The sequence below is a fragment of the Galeopterus variegatus genome, unplaced genomic scaffold (genome assembly GCF_000696425.1).
Source record: "Galeopterus variegatus unplaced genomic scaffold, G_variegatus-3.0.2 Scaffold1007, whole genome shotgun sequence".
NCBI classification, from domain to species: domain Eukaryota; kingdom Metazoa; phylum Chordata; class Mammalia; order Dermoptera; family Cynocephalidae; genus Galeopterus; species Galeopterus variegatus.
Genome location: NW_007727118.1, coordinates 30,018 through 44,367, shown reverse-complemented (window position 1 = coordinate 44,367; position 14,350 = coordinate 30,018). Strand labels below are relative to the sequence as shown.

General features: G+C 50.0%; 1 protein-coding gene across 3 annotated transcripts in view; it reads right to left on the bottom strand.

Moving 5' to 3' along the window:
- WDR5 (WD repeat domain 5) overlaps positions 1-14,172 on the bottom strand; it is a 22,783-nt gene extending 8,611 nt beyond the window's left edge. For 2 of the 3 annotated variants that reach the window (XM_008574167.1, XM_008574168.1), the window contains exons 1-8: positions 14,090-14,172; positions 11,464-11,617; positions 10,646-10,754; positions 10,277-10,350; positions 9,826-9,915; positions 9,539-9,628; positions 9,239-9,322; positions 5,790-5,845 (exon numbers count right to left, since the gene is read on the bottom strand). In XM_008574167.1, the coding sequence (XP_008572389.1) occupies positions 5,790-5,845; positions 9,239-9,322; positions 9,539-9,628; positions 9,826-9,915; positions 10,277-10,350; positions 10,646-10,754; positions 11,464-11,544 (584 nt within the window). In that variant the 5' untranslated portion in view covers positions 11,545-11,617; positions 14,090-14,172. The remainder of the gene's footprint in view (positions 1-5,789; positions 5,846-9,238; positions 9,323-9,538; positions 9,629-9,825; positions 9,916-10,276; positions 10,351-10,645; positions 10,755-11,463; positions 11,618-14,089) is intronic. The other variant, XM_008574169.1, reaches the window with a different exon arrangement.
- Between the last annotated feature and the right edge of the window lie 178 nt (positions 14,173-14,350).

The window sequence follows — 14,350 nt, the reverse complement described above, 5'->3', positions numbered from 1 at the left end:
CGACTTCAAAGCAAAAAGAACAAAAAAATTCAAGAAAGCAGGTTACCACAAGTAGCTTGGTGAGCTCTACTAATTAAAGACAGTCGTCCCTCTGTATATGCAGGGGACTGGTTCCAGCACCCCCCCTTGGACACCAAAAGCCACTGCCACTCAAGTCCCTGACCCAAAATGGCACAGTGTCTGCACAGAAGCTACGCTCACCCTCCAGTACTTCAAGTCGCCTCCACACTACTTACAATGCCTCATGCGACGTAAGCGCCACATAAACAGTTGTTATACTGTGTCGGTTTTTAGTTTGTATCTTTTATTACTGTATTATCTTATTGGTGTTTTTCAAGTATTTTCAGTCCACAGTTGGTGGAATCCATGGATGCAGAACTGCAGATATGGAGGGTGTAAGTTTCAGGACTAACACGCTTTTCCCTATTTCTTTTTTTAATGTTACGCTTCGTTCCTTTATCTAACAATTATTCTCTCACATTCTAGGGAAACAGCCTAGATATAGCACGTACACACTGTCCGTACTCACTACGTACACAGACTGTGTGCAGCACTTCTAGAATTCTCTCCCTCAGCGGCACAGTCCACCCCAGCACAGAGCAGAGCGTGCCGCCCTCCCCTCCCTTCCTGGCCAGGGTGGAGGGGCCGGGGGCCGCGGCTTCCTCCCAGGTCTCTCTCCATGCTCACGCAAACACACCCAAGCAGGAGCCCCCCCAGGAGGGCTTTTTAAAATAAAAACAGAATATCATATGCAATTTTCTGGACATCCCTCTTGTTGAACAGCAAGAGAACATATATGGGGTCTTCAAAATGTCCACAAAAGGATTTGTGTCATCTCTTACTTCAGTGTTTCCACTAACTTTCTGAAGTACCCTCGTATTCAAAGACCGCTATTCCCAGGACGGGCAGCAAGAGGCCTCTGCAACTTTCGCCAATGCACGTGCTTGGGTGCTCAGGAGGCATGCCCTGCGTGCACGCTGCAGCCCGCGCCTCTGCAGCCGGGCTCCCGGTGGCGGGCGCTGGCCCAGAGATGACAGTGACAGTCGCGTTCCAGAGGTGAGCCCCGCACCCTCCGCGCGCTTGTGTCTGTGCATGAGCCAGCCGGACGGGTCTGCTCTCCAGGCCAGAGCTGAGGCCCGCCTCCAGGAGTGGCCCTCAAGCACACCGCCCCTCAGCTGTCCCTGTGCCACCACCGCACTGCGGGCTTCGGCTTTTAAAGCCTGAAGTGGCAGATCTCTTCGCTCCATCCTGACCCGAATCCACGACCTTGGTGTTACAAGGCAGTGCTCTCACCAACTCAGCCAACCAGCCAGCCTCTCTATGGATTTTAAATCCACTTCATCTACTTGCAAAAATACCCTGGCGGGATTCTGCGTGGACTGCTTTCAAGGACACAGGCTGAGGACGACTGGCACTTGACCACCAGGTGGAAGTGACTGCGTCCCCTGCATCCTGGTCCCCAAACTACTTGGTGTGTCCTTTCACTGAGGTTTTGTCACTTTTCTATGGGCCCCACTCTCTCGGCACACATATTGCTAAACGTCTCAACATGTCTGTCACCGTCACAGAGGGAACTCTTCCCTGTCTTTTAACTCTTCTCAACATGTCTGTCACCGTCACAGAGGGAACTCTTCCCTGTCTTTTAACTCTTCTCAACATGTCTGTCACCGTCACAGAGGGAACTCTTCCCTGTCTTTTAACGGTAACTCCTACTGTAGAGAAAAACAGTCAGCTGTCAAACGCTGACCTTGATAAACACGTAATCACATCTTGTAGCCAGCAGGGCTGGAGGTTCAGAACCAGACTATGGAGCCAGTGTGTGGTCTGGATCCTGGTCTGTCACTTGCCAGCTGAGGGACAACTGCCCTATTGTTTATCCCTGCCTCAGTTTCCCAACTGCAAACGGTGACAGCAAGGATCATGTACCCCCACTGTACGGTTAAACAGGTGAGCACTTGCAAGTTCCACAGCAGTGGCTTGTACATTTTTTAAAACATACACATGTATCATTTACAAAGAGATAAATCTTATCCAATTTTCACACAATTATTTTTATGTTCTTATCACATTAACTAGAAACTCCAAAGTACACTGAGTACTGTGGGAGAAGTGGGCACACCTGTTTTGCTCAATTTGGACAGAAACAGTTCCAGTGTGTCACCGTGTTGTAAAACTCATGCCCAGTTTCCAGCAGTTGACAATATTGGCCTTTGAGGAGTTTGTACTAGGATGTTATCAGGTGCCTTTCTGACCTCTACTAATAATAACCTAAAGGGATGTGTGTTGTAAAACTCATGCCCAGTTTCCAGCAGTTGACAATATTGGCCTTTGAGGGGTTTGTACTAGGATGTTATCAGGTGCCTTTCTGACCTCTACTAATAATAACCTAAAGGGATGCTTGCCTTTAATTTGTTGATATAATTAGAGTATAGGTTTCCTGATGCTTGTTTTAATCTTTCCATTATTCAATAAACTTATTTGGTCATGGAATATATTATGGCACACTGCTCGATTCAGTTTGCTAACATTTTCTTTGGAATTCTGACGTCAGTATTCACGACTGAGTTGCCCTCTGAGGTTTGGTTTTAGGACCAGCCATCGGCTTTGAGTAGTAAGGTCATGCTAGAGCCGTAAAACGAATTGGGGAACTTCTCCTTTTCTATGGTCTGGAATTGTTTAGATAACCTTAGAAATACGTTATTTAACTGGATTCAGGTACAAAACTACAGGGACTGGTATTATTTGTAGACCTTCAATCACCTTTTCTAATTATCTCCTTGGCAGTGACTGACCCCTCGGGCTCCCACTTCCTGGGCCAGTTTAGGAAACGTGGACTCGCCTCTCCTCTGGAGCCCCACGGCGCTGCTCAGAGTGCATGGGTCGACTCTTATCTTCTCTGAATTTGCAGCTTTCCCACCCCCTTTCTACTCTTGCCTATGTTTGCTTTTTCCTTAAATGGGCTTAACTATTACTAACTATTTTAAGTATCGGCTTTATTAAAGAATACACCTTATGCTGATTTTCCTTTTTTTTCCCATTCCTCCTCCTTATAACTTTATAAATTCCCTCCTCCTAGTTTCTTTGGTACATTTTTTCTAATTTCTTTAGAAAGTTTTTAGAGCCGGGTCTACTAGTGATTCTGAGACTGTTCTACAATCTTAAGAAAACACCTAGGCACCCTGGTTAGTTTTAATTATTCAGGAAGTCATTTCTGGAGGTCTAGCTTAGAGCCAATGCCTTCAATTATTTTGATGATATTGTAATTTCTTATATTAAACCTCTTCCTGGCTTTAAAAAAAAAAAAAACTAGAGCTTCCAGACTATGAACACATGGAGGTGCTAGGGGTGGCCAGATGGAGAGGGCATGAGACCTCTGAGAAGCTCTGTGCCCACACACTCGCCCTGGGCCTCTCTTCCATCTGACTGTTCCTGAATGATGTCTTTTGTGATAAACCTGTAAACAGTCAGGTATGGATTATGGGTTTAATCGTGGCCACTACTGGACAGCACAGGGCCCAGGTAACTTCATTTGTGCCCAAGCACATCCTAGTGACCTCAGCCCCAAACACCAACAGTGCTGGTACCAGAGTGTGTACCCTGAGGGAGTACGGCCCAGAACTGTGTGCTGTGAGGCTGTGGACAGGCGTGACTGGGTGCAACTTTGACCTACAATCATCTCCCTCCAGGGCCAACTCATCAAGGCTCACAATGGGACTGTGTGGGCTGACTACGAACTGCCCCTTGGGTTGCAGCATGCCCACCCCTCACCGGTCCCTTGTCATGCCAACTCCCGGGTCAGACTGGAAAACACATTTACTCTGTTCCTTTGCATAAGGTAGAAAAAAAAGGAAAATCCATTTAGAGTGTGTGTTCCCCCGTGGGCTCTCTGTAGCCTGGCTATCTAGCCCCCACCATCGGGGTCTGCCCTGGCTGTGACAGGTGGCAACGCCATAACGCAGACGGACCTGCAGAATTGGCACAAAAGCTTTCACGGTGCTTCTGGTGGTTATTTTGGAAGAATCACGTCTTTTTGTAAAATAAAATTAGTACTAAAGAAAAAATATTTTCTGTTGGCCGTACACAATGGATCCTCTATATTTAGCATATAAGTAGCTTATGGTACCAACCAGAATTGCTAAGTCTCAAGTCCTCTCCTGTCAAAGTCTAAAAGAAATCTATTAAAAACACCAAAAAAAAAAAAATTTTTTTTTTTAAAAAGATGACCGGTAAGGGGATCTCAAACCTTGACTTGGTGGTGTCAGCACCACATTCCCCCAAGTGAGCGAACCGTCCATCCCCTGTATAGGGATCTGAACCCGAGGCCCTGTTGTTATCAGCACCGCAATCTCCCAAGTGAGCCACGGGCAGCCCAAAAACACCAAAAAAATTTTAAATCGACGTCTTCTCATAGTTGTAGTTTTGATTTGAGATCCTTTGGCGCCATGCAGCCTGATGCACAGAGGCTCCTAGCTCTTCATAAAGTCCACCTAACTCATGACATGTCACACTGTCCCAGCACCGTCGTCTTCCAGTCCCACTCCTGGGGACGCTCCTCTCGCTCTGTATCCCCAACATCATCTGCCCATCCTATTTCAAGACTTTACCAATCATTTCATTTCAGGTGTGTTTCTCGAAAGCAACGTAGAGTCAGGAGGTGTTTTGTTTTGTTTTAACCCACCCCTGACAGCCTTTTATAAGGGTTTTCAGCCAATTCATCTACTACCATAAAACACACCACATAGTTACACATCACTTAATGACAGGGAAACATTCTGGGCAACACGAGGTCAACTGACTCCGCTGCCACAGTGTGTCTTTACACGGCCCTAGACGAGACAGCCTGCTGCACCTGCAGCTCCATTACAACCTCATGGGACCACTGCCATGGCCATGGCCCGTCACTGACCACATGTCATTATGTGGCTTGTGACTACTTTACTTCTTCCGTGTTATTCTTACATGTGCTATTTATGTGACTCTATTTCCCCCTTTTACTTCATTTTTGCTACACGTAGAGATGTTTCTAGTCACGCTTCCTCTCCATCAGTAATCAAAGTCCTTCTAGGGTCATCCATTCAGTCAGCAGCTGCCATCGCACCTCTCCTCCCTAGTGACCACACTTAAACAAGGTGTGACACTATCCTTTCCAAACCCAAGATGCCACCTAACACTCCTGCTCCCCACACCCACCCCCAGCGTGGACTCCACTGAGTTCAATTTCCACATTTACTTCTGCACTTTCCCTTATGTCTCCTGCAGAATGCAGACCACTCCCACAACTGCAAGCTCTGCATTAGCCGTTTACACTCCACTGATGATTCTGCAAGACGCCGAGCCTCTCTTCCTCCCCCTCCTCCCTGCACTGGGGTCTGTTCTGACTCGTCTGCCCAGGACTTGATGAACAAGAGGATGGCACACTCTCGAACCTCCCCTAATCAGCACATCTTTCTCTCATCCGTTTCCCATGAGCTGTTGAAGAGCGTGCGCTTCAGCGTCTGCAGGAGCCCAAGTCTGACAGGGTAAGGCCTCTCGGGCTCTCTGCCTCAGGAGGCCCCCACCCTCCCCACCACGCTAGCCCCTTGCCCCATCTTCCCACACAGTGTCTCCCGCCCCCTGAAATCATACTGCGCACCTGTGGAATGTCTGCAGCCCCCACTAGAGAATGAGCTTCTGGAAAGAAAAGATTTGTGTCTTCACTCCTCTGCTGTACCCCCAGAGACCAGAGCAGTGCAAGAGCTGTAGCCTTTAATACACATTTGTTGACTAAATGAAGTAAACTTTTCACTTACCAGAGACCATCGTAGCTACTTGAAACTATCAAGGATCCATCACGATTAAAATGAACCTAGGATTAAGAAATAAGAGGGAAAAAAGAAACTTACTTTCAGGTCCTCAACACGATTGCTTCTTGCATGAATGGCCCTACTCATGAACACGCACAACAACGGGAAACACACACCTAGTGCCAACCAAGAGGCCACAGAGTGGCTGTGCCCTCAACCCCACTCTAACAGAGACACGGGGCAAGGTAGGCGAAGGGATTGTTGTCACCTGGTGCCTCAAGCAACAGTACGTCCGTTTTACAATGGATGACTGACCATTAGAAGAAAATCACCTCGGAATACGTCTTAGGTATTGAAATCACTTAATAACCATGAACCACGCTGCTGCAAAGCAACTAACATGGCCGACCAACCAAGTCCTACTTTGGCTTCATGAAAACAGGTTCAGCTTCCAAGTCTGTCCACCTGCCACTGCCATAAGGGCAGCTTGACAAGGTCAACATGGCTAGAGATAATGTCCCCTGACTTAAAAGCAAAAACAAATGATAAAAACTGGGAGAGGAACTCCCAACTATGCACTGACTGCCCTAAGAACCAACTCCAGAGCCTTCCCACATGCATATCCATGCCACGGACAGCCCGGAGACACGGCGGCCCGGACCCAGAGACTACTGTTGAGTCCACAGGCAGCTCGAGCTCTTCAGATGGACCAGAAACGAGGTCCAGACCACTCCAAACCCAAGTCCCAGGACAAGCGAGACCCCCCGCCCCCAACCCATGTGCTGCTGATCTGCGGTACTCCCAAATGACTGATTCATCTGAATGCCTAACACTGCTCACCAGGGGTGGGCAAGATACACTTTCACACAGAACCCGCAACCTGACGACTGTCCCCTTTTGCATAACTCAATCACTTCGGTTTTCCGTTTTCCATTCTTTTTTCCAGTTGCATCTTAGTGTGAATAAATGGAATCACAACATCAGGGGTTAGAGTTCTTCGTAGGTTTCTACTATTTTTATCTGGGTCCTGGGCACATTTGACCCAGGACAAGCTTTTTTTTTTTTTTTTTAAACAAACAACACCTTTTTCAAACTGTCCTGTTTCATGCCACGGGTGACATGTCTCCTATGTGAAATTAAGCCACACAGGAAGCCCCTGGTTTAACCACCCAGGGATGGGGCTTCTACTGTCCAGCGCAGACTTTCTCAGCCTCAGCACTGCTGACACTTCAGACTCTTCTGTGTTGTGGGGGCTGTCCCGTGTAGCAGCAACCTTGTCCTTTGCTTGCTAGATGCCAGCAGCATTCAGTTGTGACAATCAAAAATGTCTCCAGACATCACCAAATGTGCGGGAGGCAAATCCACACACACCGAAAGCACCTGGAGAGCCGTGAGAGCACAGACTGCTGGGCCCAGACCTAAGAACAGGCATTTCAAACACATTCCAGGGTGCTGTCACTGCTTGTCCAGGACAATGGAGACCACCACGCTAGACTATAAGAGCACGGCCAGCCACGTGTGGCACTTGAGGTTTTTTCCAGTGGCCACATCGGAAGAATACAAGGAAATGGGTGAAAGCAACTTGACTGATTGCACCTAACATGTCTGAAATATTACTGCACCACATGATCAACGTTGAATATGATCACAATATGCTTCCCATTCTTTCTTGTTGTACTAAGTCGCCAAAATCTGAAAGAGTATCTCACACTTGCTGGGTGCCAGGCGTGGATGCAACTGGACAGTGCAGCTCGAGGGCTGTCTCCGTTCTCACCCTGTTCTTCCCAGCCCCGCTGCAGGACGCCCTTGCAGCACCAGCTGCTTAACCAAAGCTGTCCCGCCATCAGCCTCACACAAAAAAAAAACCTCAAGTGCCACATGTGGTTGGCCGTGTTCTTATAGTCTAGCGTGGTGGTCTCCACTGTGGTCCTGGACAAGCAGTGACAGCACCCTGGAATGTGTTTGAAATGCCTGTTCTCAGGCCCCACCCCAGACCCCCGAGTCAGAAACTCTAGGTCCGGGCCCAGCAGTCTGTGCTGTGCAGATTCAACTCACAGCAATTGGTCTAATCATTCATCCCTTCCTTTAAATTTGCAAAATAGACTTTTATAGAAGCCACTAGGCTGGACAATAACGAGTCAACTCAGGTCCCCAAAAGTCGCAGTGCCGACCCCCTGCTCTGCTCTGGCCTCCTAACCACGTCCGGACACCACCTGCTGGCAGACACACTAGGCCCGGTTTTCCCACTCAACCCACGGTCAGGCGCAAGAGGCACATGGCCCCACCTCACAACCTGACGGAAGACACCCACACAAAAGAAAGTGCATGAAGACACAGGTAAGGGGACAAGGCAGCTCCTAGCAGGGGCCACCCAGCCTGTCTCACATGAACAGTCATGAGGTGCCCTCTGCAGAGGTGACATGGGGCAGACAGGAGCGAGCGCCAGCGCCCAGGGCAGGAACCCTGCAGGCCACAGGCTGTGGCAGGGCAGCAAGGGGTGTAGAACAAAGGGGTCACAGTGGGACTTCAGTTCAGAAGCTAAAAGCGTAAGAGTGCGGGCTGGAGAGGATAGGCCTGGGTGAGGAGGAAGGACGGGACGGAGCAAGCAGAGGGCCACCCAGCTAGCCCCTGCTAGCTCCAGCACGTGCCTCTACGTCCTGACACAGCCCTTCCCCTCCTAAAAACTCATCCTGCAGAAACTGTCACACAAGTACATGGGGCCTCCTACACTAGCAGGTCCTTCCCAAGACTTGTACCTATTGCGGCTTTGCAGAGTCTCAGATGGGCAAAGCCTTCCAAGGGTAAAAATGCTTAAAATCATTCACCGCCAGAATTTTAGAAAGTGAAAAGCCCATCTGCTGGGTAACAATGAACAAACGGTTTACACAAGCTTCCTTCAACTTATCAAAAAAAGGCAAATTTGGCCAAGAAACTACCTCAAGCTCCTCATTAACAAAGGAAGATTTTGGTCGTTTGTAGCACTTTGTGATAATGTGCGTATTTCTCTCTCCGTCAGCCTGTGCTGTGGGGTGGTGTCTGCAGGACAGCACATCATGGGCCACTACAGAGCCCGTCCCTGGAGGGCACAACTAGGTCATCCCGCCACACCCATCTATCAATGCTAACTCCACTCAAAACACTCTTCATCAGTGGTCACACTTCCCAACCCACAGCTCCCTCTTCTCCAACCACCCTCCCTGTCCTGTGCACTTCGGTTCAGGGGACACCTCCCTCTGAAAGTCCCCAGCCACCTGCCTCCCGGCCCACAGGAAGGGACCCTCAGCACTTGCCACAGGGCATCCCACTGGCTTCACACCCACCTGCCCCTCCACGGCACACAGGAACATGAGATCTCTCGGGTCCCCAGTCCACAACCACTGACCATCACTCTAGATCGCTGCATGACAGCAGGAATCAGCTGGACATGAGTCATGTCCAGTGTCAGAGGGACTTACGGCTGAGACGGGATCCGAATGTGCAGGCAAAGTCTTGAGGCACTTTCCTGTCTTCACGTCCCATATCCTCACGCTTTCATCAAACTGGAGACAAAAAGAGATTAAAGTGATTTCACATTTGAAAGAGAGAGGAGACAACAGACTCCCCAGAACCCAAGGACTGCCACCACTCCATGTTGCCCAACAAAACCCCAGAAACAACTCGAAGCCCATCCACCGTCCCCGCAGTGCTGTACAGCTTGATCCCGCGGACCTCTCTGCCACCTGTGCCCCCCAAGAAGAGCCACCAGCTGCACTTACGGATCCCGAGACAATGAGGTTGGACTGGGGGTTGAAGTTACAGCAGAAGACATAATTACTGTGCCCTTTCAGGGTTTTCAGACACTTCCCCTAAAACAGAGTATTACAAAACCGTCGTTCCCAGTGGCTGTTTCCCCCAAAATCCTGGCCAGGCCAAACTCACCAAAGCAGATCCTATAACAGCTCCAAAGCACATCTGACCTCCTCCCGGGGACAGCTGGCCCCCAAACTCAACTCCACCCCAGCCCTCATGCCACGCAATCTTCCTTGGGGGAAGTGTCACTCACCGAGCTCACATCCCATATCTTCAAGGTCTTATCATCTGAGGCAGAAACAAGGAGGTTAGAATCTGAAGACCAGGCTACGTCAGATATTCCCTTGGGGAGATAAAAACACAGTCACCATCCTGACAGGGGACAAAACATGACTAACCCGCAAAAGGTCAAAACCCCATCATGCACCATCCCTTCAGGAAACCCTCCAACTAGAGTCACCCATCGGGAAGAAACGCCACATGGGCCCCAGGGCACAGCAGGCACTGCAGCCCTGCTGGCCTCAGAGAAGAGCAGAAAGTTGTCTGTGGGGGTCAAAAGCGTCTGCACTAAAACACAAGAGGCAAATAACTACAAAAAGATGTGGGGAAACTTCCATCTTAACCCAGAAGCCCTGAGACAGGCCCTGACCATGGACAGCCGGAGCTGCCCGTGCAGCAGTCAGCCGCACAGGGCTGCCACCTACCAGCTTGTGGCCAGAAATGGTTTTCTCAAATTTTCCGTCATATGCTCCCCAAATTTTAATGAGTTTATCCGCGGCTGAAAGAAACAGAAAGGAGCTGAGGCTCAGAGTAGGAGCATGGCTGTCCTGTCACCTGGAGTTCAGACATGAACCCCTGGTAACTAGTACCCATTGCTCAGAAACCCATTCAGCACAGCCCCGCGTAGGGGAGGGCCAGTTCCCTTCCCCAATCTCCCAGGTCCCCATCTCTTCAGAGTGCCAGTGGGCAGAATTTTAACAGGCAGTGGGTTCTTCGTGCAAGCAAACCACCCTACCCCGTCCCACCCGCAGCTCAGACCGCCCCTCCCAGCAGCTCAGGCACTTGATACGCACATGAACTTGCCAGCCACTCTCCATTTGGGCTGAATTTCACAGAGGACACAGCTTTTGTGTGGCCAGCCAGGGTGAACTTTAGAGCATAGTTTGGTTTAACAGGTGTAGGCTGTTGGAGAGACAGCACAACTTAAGTTAGCAGAAAGTAACCACCACTATCCTATTCCATTGACTACCACTTTGAATTTGATTCCCAAACCTGAATTTCAAGCTCAGAGCTATCTCCTGAACTCCAAATCCAAGTGCCAAGTACCTACTAGAAATCTCCACCTGAACTTCACCTTTCAAATTGAACACACCTAAATCTGAGCCCATTATCCCCCTCAAAACCCTGCTTCTCCTACAGCTCCCACTTCAGTAAGACAGCTCCACCACCTGGGCTAGAAATGTCTGCGCCCCCTCAAGTCCCCACCTCACGCCACATCTGATCATCCTGCATCACAGAAGTCCCACCTGCTCCAGCCTTGCTCACCACCCCCCTCCCCACCAAGTCCAGCCTCCCCAAAGCACATGGGAAGACAGTGCCCCCTGCCAAAGACCTGCCTGTGCATCAGAGGTGGGAGGGGGTTCATGAAGAGATGTTTTCAGGGACCCATGCAAACTCTTACTACAATCAGGACCAAGAACCTGTATTTTTAATAAAGCCCCCTCCACCAGGTGACAGGCTTGGAATCCCTGGCACAGCACATAACAAGCCTTCATCAGGTACGTGGGCAATGAATAAAAACTGGCAGCAATACGTAACGGAGGAGGGATTATCAAGAATCTTTAAGCCTATTTGCCCCTGGAAGGCCCCCAAGGAACCCTCAGGCACATACCTTGCTCTGGGTGGCCGAAGAGGAAGGGGTGGGCTGTGCCCTGGCAGCCTCGGTCTCGGGCTTCTTCTCCTCCGTTGCCATGGCTCTGAAGCCCACCAGGCAGGGGACACCAATGGAGATTCACAATGGAAAGAGGCTGTCTGATACCCGAAACCTACAATGGGGGGGCCAAGGCCAGCAAACAAATCATACTTTTAAAAATCAGTTTCCCAGAAAAAGGATAAAAACAATTTTGACCACCATATTGAACCCTGTAGCAAATAAACTGTTCCAAATTGGGGAATCTATTAACCTAACTCCATCCTAGTACTATTCAAATGCTACACTAAGATTCCTCTGCTCTCACCCCTTCTGTAATCATAAGGAGACTCTGCCCTCAAGGGTGCATCCTATTTTGTTAGATGTAGGAATGCTGCACAGTTCATGCAAACAAAATGCAATTTTCTTCAAAGAACCCTTGATACATTAAAAAAACAAAACAAAACAAAAGAAAAGGTTTCCTGACAAAAACTAACATGTCAAATAAAGGGAGACTGACTTTTAGGTCATAGTAGTTTGGGAACTCACTCAAATCCTAAAATGTACCCCAAGTGACACAATCAGGTTAACAGCCACGTTGAAAACACACGAGCATGCACCCGATGGTCTATGCCCCACTGGTATGTAGCCTGCAGCTGCAAAGCTGCCTTCCAGAATGCTAACAGCTCACAGGGCTCTCGCCCCTAGCGATATAACTGCAAAACACAGCCAACAAGAGCAAACCAGAGCCCATTCTGCCGGCTGTAGTTTCCACAATCTGCCTTTTGCAGAAGCACCTGAAGCACAGCACTGACACTCGGCAAGCAAGGCTCGCACTGCAGAGCAGGGAGAGACTGCAGCTCAGTCCAGTTTCTGCCTGACAACGGGAACTATCCAAAACCTGCACAGTAAGCAACTGGTTTCCTCTATCACAAGAGCGAATCCTGTTACTCAGACACATCTCATAAAAGCCTACCAGCTTATTCTGAAATAAGGGAAAGCAGTATTAAAAAAAGAGAGCCACCAAGACATGCTTGCAAATATCTCTGGCCATCCGAATCCTGGAAGCTAGCACTTCTGTTAATCTGAGTTTACACACTGTAAATTCCAGCCTGAAGCTGGAAACTGAAATCTTGCACAGGCTCCTTAACAACACTAAGGCGACATTGGAAGTCATGAAAAAAGCGCATGTCTCCAAGTCTTCACTGAAGAATGACAACAGCCACTGTGCAGGGAACAAGTGCAGCCACAGCTCCACATCACCTGCAGCAAAGATCCTGCATCAGTCCAAGGACAGACAGAGCTGCACTTACAGCCCAGGTATGGGGGTGGGGGCCGCAGGTCCCAAAGACATGCTCAAGGGACAAAGTGCTGGAGCAATTCTGGTGCTTATCTTTGTCTAGCTGGCTACACCGATTTAACCCAACTGCTGCCTTCTCCTTTGTGGGCTGGACAAGCAGTGAAAGAGGAGCTCAGCAAAGCCAAGCAAGCAGCTGGAAAGTCCATTTCAAAGACCCTAGCGGGAAGAAGGCAGACTACAGCCAGAGCTGAGAAGTGTAGCCCTGCCCCACTCAGGTGAAACACCAGAACAGAAGAGGCTGGGGGGTGGCTGGAGGGCTGGTCTCTCTGCCCACAGGGGTGAAAAAGCCAGAGCTGCTCCTTTCAGCAAAAAGGAGACTCACCTAGAGGTGGATCTTGACTCCTACACTCAGGTGAGGAAGAGCAGATAGGCGGTCTTACAGAAAAGGCACCCAACCCCTCCCAGCTCAAGTTCAACTGCCCAACCCTTAGCAAACCATTAACATGTAAAAATCAGCAGGACTCTAAGAATATCATTTCTTGACCCAAGAGAGTTTCTACTCTGCTGGGTGGAGTCAAGGATTGGCATTTTTCATGAACACTCAGGTGTTCCCTGTGGGACAATCCTTTTGAGGCTCCAGGAAAGCCAGTTAGGGATTCAGTCCTCAGGAGGGAGGTGCAGAAGGTCAATGCAATCAAGTTGCAGGCAAGATGACCTGGAGGTGGCCTCCAGAGCAGGTGCTGCCTGCCCGCTCTTAGCAGCCACAGCTTTCCCCCAGGTGAGCCTGACCACCTGAGGCTGAACAACCAAGCCTTGGCATGCTCCACTGGAGTGCTTGTCAAATGCCGATTCCTGGACTCCACCTCAGACCCTGACACCACAGAGGTGGGACTGTAGGATGTAACCTGCATTTTAATACAGGCACCCACGTGACTCACAGGTGACCAGGCCAATCCTACCTCGGTTCTTGAACACAATTCTGTCTGCTCACCTCTCTGCCTTCCTTATGGGACTAGCACAGCACCTGCCACAATCGGAGTTTAAAAGAACCTCAATATCAAAAAAGGGGCCTGGGTGGGTAGGGACTTGCACGACAACGCTAGTCAGGAGTGTGTGTTGACATCACCCAAAATGACACTAGTCCAAGGCCCCACACGAGGAGAGATCTTGGTCTCTCCCTTCATGACAGAAGCCTCACACCCCAGGGACCCCAGCTGGGGGGGTGGGGGTGGGACCCGGCTGCCTAGGGCTGAGGGATGAGTGGCGGGATCAGGGTACGGGCCGCTTCTACAAGGAGGGGAAGCTCACCACGTCCAGGTACTGGGTGGGTTCGATGGGTCTGGTGTCTTTTCCCGCAGCAGTGGAGGGAAAGAGGACCACGAGAGAAGTGCACGCTGGCGACAAGAAAAAGCAGTCCCAGTCCCGGCTCAGTCCTTATCACTCACCACCGCGGGGGGGGAAGTCGGGGGGCGAGAGTGGGGTACGTGGGGAGAGGGAGAGGGGCGGAAAGGCCCAGGCCCCGCGGGCGGGGCGCACGGGGAGAGGGAGCGCAGCGCGGGCCGCGGCGGG